At 45.7% G+C, this 13,483-nt stretch overlaps 1 protein-coding gene across 1 annotated transcript in view; it reads left to right on the top strand.

Moving 5' to 3' along the window:
* Window positions 1-1,578: 1,578 nt before the first annotated feature.
* Window positions 1,579-13,483, top strand: part of cgrrf1 (cell growth regulator with ring finger domain 1) — a 43,549-nt gene continuing 31,644 nt past the window's right edge. Inside the window, exons 1-2 of the mRNA XM_072489711.1 lie at window positions 1,579-1,756; window positions 1,883-2,022. Of these exons, the coding sequence (XP_072345812.1) occupies window positions 1,653-1,756; window positions 1,883-2,022 (244 nt within the window). The 5' untranslated portion in view covers window positions 1,579-1,652. The remainder of the gene's footprint in view (window positions 1,757-1,882; window positions 2,023-13,483) is intronic.

Raw genomic sequence — 13,483 nt, 5'->3', positions numbered from 1 at the left:
ATGATGACTTAGAGTTTGACTCCCACCAAACAAATCCCTTTGCAAGCCTGTTCGCTATTGAGCAGTGAGGTGTCCAGATGTTGGAAAAAAGGAACCGATGGAGAGATACGGTGTCCTTTCTGATGGAACCTGCACCATGTTCGTTGTATGTTTGTTCGTCAGTGTTAATGTTAAGTGTTGTTTTTAAACTTGAAACTTTTCACGGACCCACATCACCATTCCTTTAACGCCCCCTGGCAGTTAATGGAACAAGTTTGTCCCCAGACAACAGTTCAGAGGAACTAGTTTGTCAACAGAAACCAGTTCAGAGGAACTAGTTTGTCAACAGAAACCAGTTTAGAGTTACAAGTTGGTCAGCAGACAACAAGGCAACCCCCACGACGACCGCATTCTTACCCGTTCTTGCCGGTTGCTCAGGCAGTATAGAAACGGCACTGGTCCCCGCCCTGCCTGAGGACCCCCTCTGGTTATCTACGCTCGGGTAAAGCACATACGGCATTGATCACCGTCCTACCCGGGGATTCCACCCATTTCTTACCCGCCGCGGCCCATACGCACCCCATTTTGGCACTTTCAGTTCAAAATTCTTTTGTTTGGTTTTGGCAACCCTTAGGTTGCTTCCGAATGCTATTTACATCCTAAAACACTAGGATGGTAGATCGCACAGGCTGCGAGACAGCTCGCACTATGGCAGTATTTTTTTCGGATGTCTTGTTTGGTTTAAAAAAAAATGAGGGAGTCACAGATGGTGACCAATTATAAAGGGAAATTGGCAACAAAGGACAGACAGACAGACATACGAGATCTTAAGCAAGATAATAACAGATATTATGTTGGTGTTCACAGAACTCCGGAACCTCAGGAACCCCAGAGGAAGACAAAGAAGACATAAAGACGGAAAGATGAAGAAAGCTGGATCTTAGCGGGATCCCTTCAGTTGCGCGTGGGCGCTACCCCCCTGACCCCCTACCACACAAGCCGTGAATGATTCCCACCCCTGCAATACACAGCACCCCGAGACAGCTAGCCCCGCGACAGCTAACAATACCCCGACCTGGTGTGATGGGTTTATCACCTGGTACTCACTATCGTATGTAGTAGATGCCCTCTTAGTACTGCCGATCCTTTGCAGTGTCGTGCAGACACTTATAGAGTCAGGAAATGGTGAAAGAGACCCAAGAGGTTCTGTCCCGGCTCTGGGTCACTGTCTGTGTGGAGTTTGCACATTCTCCCTGTGTTTGCGTGGGTTTCGCCCCCACAATTAAAGATGTGCAGGTTAGGTGGATTGGCCACGCTAAATTGCCCCTTAATTTAAAAAATGAATTGGGTACTCTAAATTTAAAATAAAAAACTAAAATGCTGCGGCGGGCAGCAGGTACGGACAGGAAGGGCCGAATGGCCTCCTCCTGGGTCCTGGTTGAGTTCTAAAGTGGGGTTTGATCCCACAGCCTGCCCGAGGCCAGTCAAGTACTTTGCTGCCAGGGTCCTTTAACCAACCGCGCGGGGACGAGGATAAGTCTGGGGACAGGAGACATTGGGAGGACTTGACGCGCGGCCAGGCTGTGGCGGAGGGCGAGGGAGAGACGCGCGTTCCTTGTTTGTCGCTCCGCGCTTGCCGTCGCTGGCAGCGTCCGGCGATTGTTGGGAGGCCCATGGCTGCGGTCTTCCTGGTGATGCTGTACGAATACTCTCCGCTCTTCTACATTACCCTCATCTTCCTCTGCTTTTTCGTAACCACCGCCGTGATATTGGGATGGTAAGTGCCGGAATTAAAGGTGCTGCGCGTGTAGAGACAGCCGCGGCTGCTCGCGGGGGTGGTATCTGACAGGAATAAACCGGTCACTTTTTATTCCCCCTTTTTAAAAAAATGTTCCCAAACCAGGTTTGTTTGGGATATTCCTGTCATCATCCGGAATTCGGAGGCGACCGAGTCCAGGGCCAGGGTGCAGAGGAAAAGAATGGTGCAGGTGAAAAACCCATTCACGCTGGAAATTATAAACTCCTCCACTGCATCGGTCACAGGTAACCAACTCTGTCCGAAATATATATATATATACATATATTTTTAATTTTTTTCCCACCAGTAACGCTGCAATAAACGTGGTTCGGCCCCCTTGCCCCGTCCTGGAAATATTTAACCATAATTGACAGGCTCTGGTGTTCACATCCGCTTCTTTTTCTGAGCTATATATAACCTGTCAGTGAACTGTGCTCACAACACTTCCCACTTCCTACAGCATCCCCAGTCGGATTGTTTTGGCTGAAGCAGGCAATCTAATATCTCCAAACGTTCTTCGTTATTGGCCGGAACGCCTATCAACACTCTGACTCTGACCAAGAGGCGTCCAAACTCCACTGATGCTGTCAGACCATAAGACGTAGAAGCAGAATTAGGCCACTCAGCCCATCGTGTCTGCTCCGCCATTCAGTCATGGCTAATATTTTTCTCATCCCCATTCTCCTGCCTTCTCCCCATAACCCCTGGTCGCTGTTGAGTTTCTGGCGTTTTCTGTTTTTGTTTCAGATTCCAGCGTCCGCAGTAATTTTGCCACGCGGCATCTATTTTGTTGCATGTTGTTTCCCTTCGGTTGGTTTTTGGTTAACGTCTCTGCCCTGCAGCAAAGCCGGCCAGGCGCAGTTTTGCAGCAGTTTTAATTTGATGGTAGCGCTGTTCAGCCAAACGTCCTTGAGGGATTAGCTCTGAACCCTGGTGCTTTAGAATTATGACCATTGTTGAAACTTCAGATTGAAAATACTGTGTAAAGTCTGGAATCAGTATTTGCATAGGACAATGAGTGGATGATAAAATGCTGGCACCATCACGCCACAAACTGGTCACGGAAAGTAGGCCTAAATTTGATGATGCATTATTAGTTCCGAAAGGATCCAGCAATCTGGGGTGAAGAGGAGGAATGGCATGAATTCTGATTTTCCACAAATTGCTGGGAGATCACCGCCATTAGCTTAGACAAATTCAGAAAAATTCCCATCATACCATGAAAACCTCTATTGAAGTTCACTGCAAGTCATAAAATTGTTGAAATTTGGTGGCTAATGGCAAATCACTCTTGCTGCTGTTATTCACCGTGTGCATTACCAGCCCTAAGGACCCTGTTATTGACTCAATTTATAATCCTGACGACTTTCAATCTGAGGTCCAGAAATAGAACAGTTAAGTTATGGGATATCTCCTGCCCGAAGTTGGGGAAATTTTGGGGTGCATTTTTCAGCACCATGTCGGCGATCCTGCATGTGGAATTGGAGCCGGGTCCCCTGACGGCCACATTCAGGGTATCGGACCTGCCGGAGTTGCAAATGGATGTTTTAGCCTTCGCCTCGTTGATTGCTCGCAGGCGGGTTCTGTTGGGGTGGAGGTCAGCTTCTCCACTGTGCCTCGGCGTGGCGGGGGGATCTAATGGAGTTCTTGCATCTTGAGAAGGTGAAATTCACCCTAAGGGGGGCAGATGAGGGGTTCCACAGGAGACGGGCTTTGTTTATTTTACATTTTGGAGAGCTAGTTACAGTCAACTGTTGGGGGAGGGGGTTGGTGCAGGGTTTATTGTATTTGGGGGCGTAATGTTTCTGTCTTGTTTTGTAAATGTTAACATTTTGAATAAAGATACTTTTTTTAAAAAAAGTTATGGGATATCACTGCAGTAGGTAGTGAATTGTTTATAGAGACTTTTTAAATAAAGCTTTTCATCTATATTGGCAGTATTTCTGTGCTGGTCTCTGTCATGTTGGAAGACAGTAATTTAACAAAACTCTTTTGATATTCAAATGCAAATTAGGTCGACTTATTTTGGAAAGTAATTTTACAATGTATTGAGTAATTTAGAAAAGGGAAAAAAGAAGTGACTTTGAATCTATGGCTGGCTCCCAGAGCTCTCCACCACTGGGGTTGGCCTTGCCTCATGTCCTGGTCTGTTGTAAATTAATTGATAAGAGACTGTTTGCTAACAACTCCATTAATATTATATCATGTTGGTTAATAAAAGATTTAGAAAGCAAAGTAGATGGACCTTGATCTCTTAATTTAACAACTCCTGCATTTGTATGAACACCATTCCACTGATTCCTGATCATGATAAATGCCTGGAACCACAGGTTCTATACTTCTTGGGTGAAAAATGTTTGTACATTTTGCATACCTACTCAACTATTCACTCATTAACTGCTCAAGAGCCAATACAACAATTCCTAAACACAACTGGGCTACGATGACCCGTTCTTCTGTTTGCTCTGTTTTTATTTTCACTTCTCCTTTCTGTCTCTTTTTCTGTATCTCTCCCTCTCAATCCACTCTCTTTCGCTCTCTATTTCTCATTCTGTCTCTAATTTGACTCTGAATCACCCAATTTCCCTCAGTCATTTACTGTTGTTCCTTTCTGCTTTGCTTTTTTCATGATGTCTCAGATGATGCCATTGACACCCTGTGCTGTTATTGCTTTAATGTTCTAGCAACTTAAATGCAATTTGAACAGAGATACAACATCTGGATTGGATTGGATTTGTATATTGTCATTTGTACCGAGGTACAGTGAAAAGTACAATTTTGCGTACAGTTCAGACAGATCATTCCATACATGAAAAAAAACAGGGCAAACATAAATACACAATGTAAACACATGGACACAGGCATTGGGTGAAGCATACAAGAGTATCTTCAGTAGAGACTATGTGTGAAGAGATCAAATCAGTCCATAAGAGGGTCATTTAGGTATCTGGTATCAGCGGCGAAGAAGCTGTTTTTGAATCTGTTAATGGGTGTTCCCAGACTTTTGTCTCTCCTGTCCGATGGAAGAAGTTGGAAGAATGAATAAGCCGGGTGGGAGGAGTCTTTGATTATGCTGCCCGCTTTCCCAAGCAGCAGGAGGTGTAGACAGAGTCAATGGATGGGAGGTGGTTTTGTGTGATGGACTGGGCTGTGTTCACGACACCCTGTAGTTTCTTATGGTCTTGGGCTGAGCATTTGCCATACCAGGCTGTGATGCAGCCGGATAGGATGTTTTCTGTGGTGCATCGGTAAGAGTCAATGTGGACATGCCAAATTTTCTTAGTTGCCTGAGAAAGTATAGGTGCTGTTGTGCTTTCTTGGTCGTAGTGTCGACGTGGGTGGACCAGGACAGATTGCTGGTAGTGTGCACACCAAGGAATTTGAAGCTGTCAACGATCTCCACCTCGGCCCCATTGATGCAGACAGGGGTACGTACGATACTTTGCTTCCTGAAGTCAATGACCAGCTCTTTAGTTTAGCTGACATTGAGCGAAAGATTGTTGTCGTTACACCACTCCACTAGGTTCTCTATCTCCCTCCTGTATTCTGACTCATCATTGTTCGAGATCCAACCCACTATGGTCGTGTCATCAGCAAACTTGTAGATGGAGTTGTAGCCAAATTTTGCCACACAGTCGTGTGTGTATAGGGAATATAGTAGGGAGCTAAGTACGCAGCCTTGCGGTGCTCCAGCATTGAGGACTATCGTGGAGGAGGTGTTGTTTATCCTTGCTGATTGTGGCTTGTGGGTCAGAAAGTCGAGGAGCCAGTTGAAGAGTGAGGAGCCAAGTCCTAGGTTTTGGAGCTTTGATATGAGCTCGGCTGGGATTATGGTGTTGAAGGTGGAGCTGTAGTCAATGAATGGGAGTCTGACGTAGGAGTCCTTGTTGTCGAGATGTTCAAGGGATGAGTGTAGTGCCAGGGAGATGGCTTCTGCTGTGGACCAGTTGTGGCCGTATGCGAATTATAGTGGATCTAGGCATTCTGGGAGTATGGAGTTGATGTGCCTCATGACCAACCTCTCGAAGCACTTCATAATGATCGATGTCAAAGCCACCGGACGATAGTTGTTGAGGCACGTTGCCTGGTTCTTCTTTTGCACTGGTATGATGTGATCTTCTTGGAGTAGATGGGGACCTCGGAACGGAGTAGGGAGAGGTAGAAGATGTCCGCAAACCAATCTGCAAGCTGGTCCGCACAGGATCCGAGTGCACGACCAGTGAACCCCTCAGGACCAGTCACTTTCCGAGGGTTCACTTTATAGAAGGCCGATCTGACTTCGGAAGCTGTGATGGTGGGTATGGGTGTTTCTGAGACTGCTGGAGCAATTGACAGCGGTCTGATGGTTTCCTGCTCGCATCGAGCACAGAATGCATTGAGTTCATCAGGGAGGGGTGCGCTGCTGCCAGAGATTCTACTCGGCTTCGTTTTGTAGCCCATTATGTTGTTTAAGCCTTGCCACAACCGATGAGAGTCCGTAACGTTAGTCTGTGACTCTAGCTTGGTCTGTTATTGTTTATTGGCATTCCTGATTGCTTTGCAGAGGTTGTACCTGGATTTCTTGCATAGGTCAGAGTTGCCTGCCGTGAACGCTTCAGACCTGGCCTTCAGTAGGGAGTCAATCTCCCAATTAAGCCATGGTTTGCGGTTTGGGAACGTATGTCCCATCTTCTTTGGCACGCCGTCTTCTACACATTGCTGATCTAGTTAACATTGTTCACCATGACATGTGAAATTACAGCAATTTCTGGTCCAAATTGACGGGCTACTTGGATTATTTTTGGCATGGCGATGCACCGTCCATGTGTTGTAATGCATCTGCCGTAAAACCGAATTGATCTGAGGCTTTCTACTGAATATTATTTCTCACATGCTACCTTCGTTTGGAAGTCAGTTTTGGACCTGTAAAAGTGGATCAGATTCAGTGGCGCGATTTAACAGCCTTGTCGTGCCCGACCTGGTGATGCGACGAGGCCGTTCAATCTTGCGAGAGGCCTCTCGGGAGATTTGCGACGCTCGAAACACCACACGAAATTCAACAAAATCTTGCGAGGCATCGTGATCTGGATCTCTTTCTCACTGGGTGAGATTCAGATTAACATATTTAAGTGAGCCATTAGGCTCATTTAAATATGTCTGCGCCAGATTTTCCCATGGTCCGGGTTCCTTCCACATGTCCCGAAAAACGTGCTGTTAGGTAATGTGATCATTCTGAATTCTCCCTCTGTGTACCCAAACAGGCGCCAGAAAAGTGGCGACTAGGGGATTTTCACAGCAACTTCATTGCAGTGTTAATGTAAGCCTACTTGTGACAATAAAGATTATTTAAAAATAAAATTGGTGAGACAACATCTGGAGTACAGTGTACAGTTTGGTCTTATTTGAGAAATTATACAATAGCATTGAAGCAGATCAGAGAAGGGTCTCTTGATTGATTCTTGGGAAGAAAGGGTTGTCTTATTTGGAAAAGTTGTACCTGTTTAAAAGAATGAGCGGTTATCTTATTGAAACACACAATGTCCTGAGGGGAATTGACAGGGAGGAAGTAGAGACCCTGTTGTGGAGATTACTTTTAAACCCCTAGTGCTAAAGGGTAGGATTATATTTTTCTTTCAGAGGGTTGTTGGTCTGTGAAATTCTCTTCCTCAAACAGCAGTGAAGGCAAGGTCCTTGAATATTTTAAGGCCGTGTTAGATGGACATGGGAAAGTGGAATTGAGGCCACAATCAGATCAGCCATAATCTTATCAAATGAAAGAAGAGACTAAAGGGGCCAAATAGCCTATTCTTGCTCTAAATTATATTAAATTAATCTTTTTATGCATTTTTCCTTTTTTACAGTTCTAATCATTTTTTATATCATTTTTTATATGTTGTAATTGTGTATTATGTATGGAGGGGTCTGTCAGGTATGTGCGCAGAATAATACTTTTCACTGTACCTTGGTACAGGTGACCGATTTATCAATAAACAATTTATATGTTTGCATTTATGTACACCAATTCCATGGATAGTCTGTAAACTTCCAACATTTACATTTTATAACTTTTGTAATGATTAATATTTTCCTACGCGAGTATTTGACAAAATTGCATTGTTTGCAGTGTTTGTGGTCACATGGAAGCAGAAAAATCAGACCTAGACGTGTGGTTAAAAGCAATAGGAGGCGGACAGTCAAAGCCTGGCCTGATTGAAAGTAATGAAGTTAAGAAAGTAAGACGAACCACCACCAAGAAACCTTCTCCCTCCAAATCATTGATAGTGAGGCAGAAGTATTTTGAGAGGGCTGAGAGTATATGTATGACAGAGGGAGCAAAAGAAAAGATAGCAAATTGAGAGAGATGGCTGTAGTGATCTCCTGTATGTGTTAATATATGTTCAGAATGTCCAATTCACCAAACAGCACGTCTTTTGGGACCTGTGGGAGGAAACCTGAGCACCCGGAGGAAACCCACACAGACACAGGGATAACGTGCAGACTGCACACAGACAGTGACCCAAGCGGGAATCAAACTTGGCACCCTGGAGCTGTGAAGCAACAGTGCTACCCACTGTGCTACCATGCTTCTTGTATGACTGTGGCAAAACCTTCTTATATATTCCATCTTGGCAATAAACAACAACATTCCATTTACCTTCCTGATCACTTCCTGTATCTAGATACTAACCTTTCCCAATTCATGTGCCCTGGTACATGAATCACCAGGTATATGAGACACCCAGATCTCTCTCACCGAGCTTTGCAATCTTGCTCTATTCAAACTATTTTCCTCTTCCTGCCAAAATGGACAAGTTCAGGGTAGCCAGGTGGCAGAGTGATTAGCAATCGATCCCAGCCTTGGGTCACTGTCCATGTGGTGTTTGCATGTTCTCCCCGTGTCTGCGTGTGTTTCACCCCCACAACCCAAAGATGTGCAGGGTAGATGGATTGGCAACGCTAAGTTGCCCGTTAATTGGAAAAAATTACAAAAAACAAAATGGATGAGATCACATTTTTCCAATATTATACTCCATCTGCCAATTCTTTGTCCACTCGCTAAACAGGTCCATATCCCTTTGTAGACACCTTATGCCCTCTTCACAGCTTACATTCCTGCCATACCAGAACCATACATTTGGTCCTTTCATCCAAATCATTTTATAGATTGTAAATAGCTGAGGCCTTAGCCCTGATCCTTGTGGCACTCCACTACGTATAGACTGCCCACCTGAAAATGAGCCATTTAACCCTATTCTCTGTACTTTTATGCTTCCTGTTGGCTGACCAACCCAGCATCCGTGCTAATATATGGCACAGTGGTTAGCACTGCTGCCTCACAGTGCCAGGGCTCCAGGTTCGATTCCAGCCTTGGGTGATTCTTTGTGTGGAGTTCTCCCTGTGTCTGCGTGGGTGCTCCCACAGTCCAAAGATGTGCAGATTAGGTGAAATGCACGGGGTTACGGGGATAGGGCAGCTGAGTGGGTCTGGGTAAAGTGTTTTTTCGGAGGGTCGGTGCAGATTCTGTGCTGAATGGATTCTATGCTACCCCCTATTTGATAAACTTGCATTTTGTGTAGTAACCTTTGATGCCAAAGAATAAAGATTGACTAAGCTAAATCTCCTATTTAACTTATCTCGCCTAATTTGTTGTTCAACATTTTTTCAGAATAGTTTCTGAAGCTTTATATTTAATAACATTCTCCTAATAGTATGGGCATGAAACTCAGAAGGCCTCCGAAATGGTAGCTTTGAATTAAGTCAAGCACAGCTTGACGAATGTGTGAAATGAGTTTGGAAAGTCTTCAAAATTCCTCGTGCTCTTGAGGCCACAGAATAAAACTAAATTCAGCATTAACTGCATTTTTGGCTGACTGTAAGGATACATAACAAAAATAAGTGTTATGCATGAGCAGTTGAAGATCCACTTCCTTTTCTAGATTAAAGTGCATTGTTAAAATTATGCAGAAGATGAATTATCAGAAATCAAACTGTGCTGGGAATAGAAATTCATTCTTTTTCATCTTGCTGAGCATCGAAAAGCTGATCCCACAACCAGAATGAAATTGTGCATCACAGCAGTATGATTAGGTTTGTCAGCTTATGTGGCAGCAGTTACAAAGAGTTATTGAATTTTGTGAGATATATAACCAGATTCACCTATTACACTTGTATTCCAATGCTAAAAAGATTTTGATGATTGAAAGTCAATTGTGACTTTTGTCTTGGCAGTTGACCATTATAGATCAAGTTCCATCTTGTTAATGTAATCATTATAGACATTGGTGCAATCTTGGACATAGCGGGCGGGATTCTCTCAGCCTGGGGCCGGGCCGGAGAATCCCCGCGACCGGCGCAAATCGCGCCACGTCGCCCCGACACCACGCGATTCTCCGCTGGTGCCATTGGCCAGCGTGGTTGGCGCGGGGGCCACTCTACGTGGCCCCCCCAGGCCGAGCGTCCGTCGTAAAAAAGCGGAGTCACACCAGCGCTGTCCACACCTGCCCTCAGCCGGCGGGAACACGGCGTGGAAGGGTCGAGGGCGGCCTGTGGGTAGGGGAGGGGGGTCCGACCCTGGAGGGGGCCTCCGATGTGGCCTGGCCCGCGATCGGGGCCTACCAATCGACGGGCCGGCCTCTCTGGCTGGGGACCTCCTTTCTTCCACGCCGGCCCCTGTAGCCCTGCACCATGTTGCGTCGGGGCCGGCGCGTTGAAGGGAGCCACTGCGCATGCGCGCGTTGGCGCCGGTGCCACTGGCATGCGCGGATCCCGTGGCATTCAGTTCACGCCGGGATCAGCAGCTGGAGCAGCAGGAACCGCTCCAGTGCCGTGCTGTCCCCCTGTAGGGGCCAGAATTGCTGATCCTGAGGCCATGTTGATGCCATCGAGAAACGTGATGGCGTTTCCGACGGCATCAACACTTAGCCTCAGGATCACAGATTCCCGCCCACCATGTATATTAAATACAAATCAAGCACATTAAAGTTATTTGGGAAAAAATATAATTTTTCTTCCAATATTGGGCAAGGAATAGTTGGGTTAACAATTCGTACATGATTTAAAAGGTGATGAAAGGACAAAACAGTTGTGAAAGATCATCTTTAAAATTAATAAAGCAACTATGTTTGTTCTTGCTGGGTTATAAACTAACATCAGGAATGGAGGAATATTAGGTGAGGACAGGGTTGGGATTATTGATCAATCCCCAAAGATTTAATTGCATGCCAACACTCATGACTAAAATGGCTGCTAGATATTAAAATGCAATGGATGGGTTGGTAGTAACAAAAGAACTGCATCTCTTCATGACTCATCCCTTCAGGAAAAGTGGAGAGAAAAGTAAGAGTGATGGGCAGGAGGAAACAGGCGATACTGCAGAATCAATACTTTGTTGTATTCCAGGTCTTGCTTTTGTTGTTTGAGGTGGGGAATTGATCAAGATGGTTTGTCATTGACTTATTGCAATCATCACTTATCAGTCAGCCTGTGAGAAGATCGATTTTTACCACGTTTTTTTAATGGGCTGACAGAGAAAGAAAGCTGAATATAGTGGAGGGGGATTGGGGGGAGGAGAGGGGGGGGGGGGGGTGGAGGAGGGATGCTGTAGAAAGGGTTGAAATGCTATCAAAAGTTCCTCTGTGTTCACAACCTATTTTCTGAAGGTGTGGGTAACTTGGTTGCACGTTTGCTTACTTGTTATTTGGTCAGATGATTACTTTCCAACCAGAGTTCCTGCACTTCTAAAAATAGTAAGTTTCACAGTTTGTCAAAGAACGTATTCATTTTTTTACATACTCATTGGAAGAGTAAATATTACATGCCAGCATTGAACCTCCTGTTTTTACAGGTAACATGGAAGTGGTCCATGCATCAGTATTCTGTACTCTTTAATGAGACTTTAACAGTAAATGTTTAGACCCTGAGTCATTTAACCTGGAAATATATTTTTTTTGTTCCTTTTATTAACATTTTCAGTAAGAAGTCTTACAACATCAGCTTAAAGTCCAACAGGTTTGTTTCGATGTCACTAGTTTTCGGAGCGCTGCTCCTTCCTCGGGTGAATGAAGAGGTATGTTCCAGAAACATATATATAGACAGATTCAAAGATGCCAAACAATGCTTGGAATGCAAGCATTAGCAGGTGATTAAATCTTTACAGATCCAGAGATGGGGTAACCCCAGGTTAAAGAGGTGTGAATTGTGTCAAACCAGGACAGTTGGTAGGATTTCGCAGGCCAGATGGTGGGGGATGATTGTAATGCGACATGAATCCCAGGTCCCGGTTGAGGCTGCGGAATTTGGCTATAAGCTTCTGCTCGGCGATTCTGCGTTGTCGCGCGTCCTGAAGGCCGCCTTGGAGAACGCTTACCCGGAGATCAGAGGCTGAATGCCCTTGACTGCTGAAATGTTCCCCGACTGGAAGGGAACATTCCTACCTGGTGATTGTCGCGCGATGTCCGTTCATTCGTTGTCGCAGCGTCTGCATGGTCTCGCCAACGTACCACGCTTCGGGACATCCTTTCCTGCAGCGTATGAGGTAGACAACATTGGCCGAGTCGCACGGGTATGTACTGCGTACCTGATGGGTGGTGTTCTCACGTATAATGGTGGTATCCATGTCGATGATCTGGCACGTCTTGCAGAGATTGCCATGGCAGGGTTGTGTGGTGTCGTGGTCACTGTTCTGAAGGCTGGGTAGTTTGCTGCAAACAATGGTTTGTTTGAGGTTGCGCGGTTGTTTGAAGGCAAGTAGTGGGGGTGTGGGGATGACCTTGGCAAGATGTTCATCTTCATCGATGACGTGTTGAAGGCTGTGAAGAAGATGTCGTAGTTTCTCCGCTCCGGGAAAGTACTGGATGACGAAGGGTATTCTGTCGGTTGTGTCCCATGTTTGTCTTCTGAGGAGGTCGGTGCGGTTTTTTGCTCTGGCGCGTTGGAATTGTCGATCGATGAGACGAGCGCCATATCCCGTTCGTACGAGGGAATCGTTCAATGTCTGTCGATGTCTGTTACGCTCCTCCTCGTCTGAGCATATCCTGTGTATACGGAGAGCTTGTCCATAGGGGATGACTTCTTTAATGTGTTTAGGGTGGAAACTGGAGAAGTGGAGCATCGTGAGGTTATCCGTGGGTTTGCGGTAAAGCGAAGTGCTGAGGTGACCGTCCTTGATGGAGACGAGTGTGTCCAAGAATGCAACTGATTTTGGAGAGTAGTCCATGGTGAGTCTGATGGTTCGATGGAACTTATTGATGTCATCGTGTAGTCGTTTCAGTGATTCTTCGCCGTGGGTCCAAAGGAAAAAAATGTCATCGATATATCTGGTGTATAATGTTGGTTGAAGGTCCTGTGCAGTGAGTAGGTCTTGTTCAAACTCGTGCATGAAGATGTTGGCATATTGGGGTGTGAATCTGGTCCCCATGGCTGTTCCGTGCGTCTGGATGAAGAACTTGTTGTCGAAGGTGAAGACGGTGTGATCCAGAATGAAGTGGATGAGTTGCAGAATTGCGTCTGAAGATTGGCAGTTGTCGGTGTTGAGTACTGAGGCTGTTGCAGCAATGCCGTCATCATGGGTTTGCTGGTATAGAGTGCCGAGATGTCCATTGTGACGAGGAATGTTCCTGGTTCAACTGGTCCATGGGTGCTGAGTTTCTGTAGGAAGTCCGTCGTGTCACGACAGAAGCTGGGTGTACCTTGTACGATGGGTTTCAAGATGCCCTCGATGTAGCCAGA

The sequence above is a fragment of the Scyliorhinus torazame genome, chromosome 2 (genome assembly GCF_047496885.1).
Source record: "Scyliorhinus torazame isolate Kashiwa2021f chromosome 2, sScyTor2.1, whole genome shotgun sequence".
Taxonomy (NCBI): Eukaryota; Metazoa; Chordata; class Chondrichthyes; order Carcharhiniformes; family Scyliorhinidae; genus Scyliorhinus; species Scyliorhinus torazame.
The sequence above is the reverse complement of the archived record's forward strand: the minus strand, read 5'-3'. Positions and strand labels throughout refer to the sequence as shown.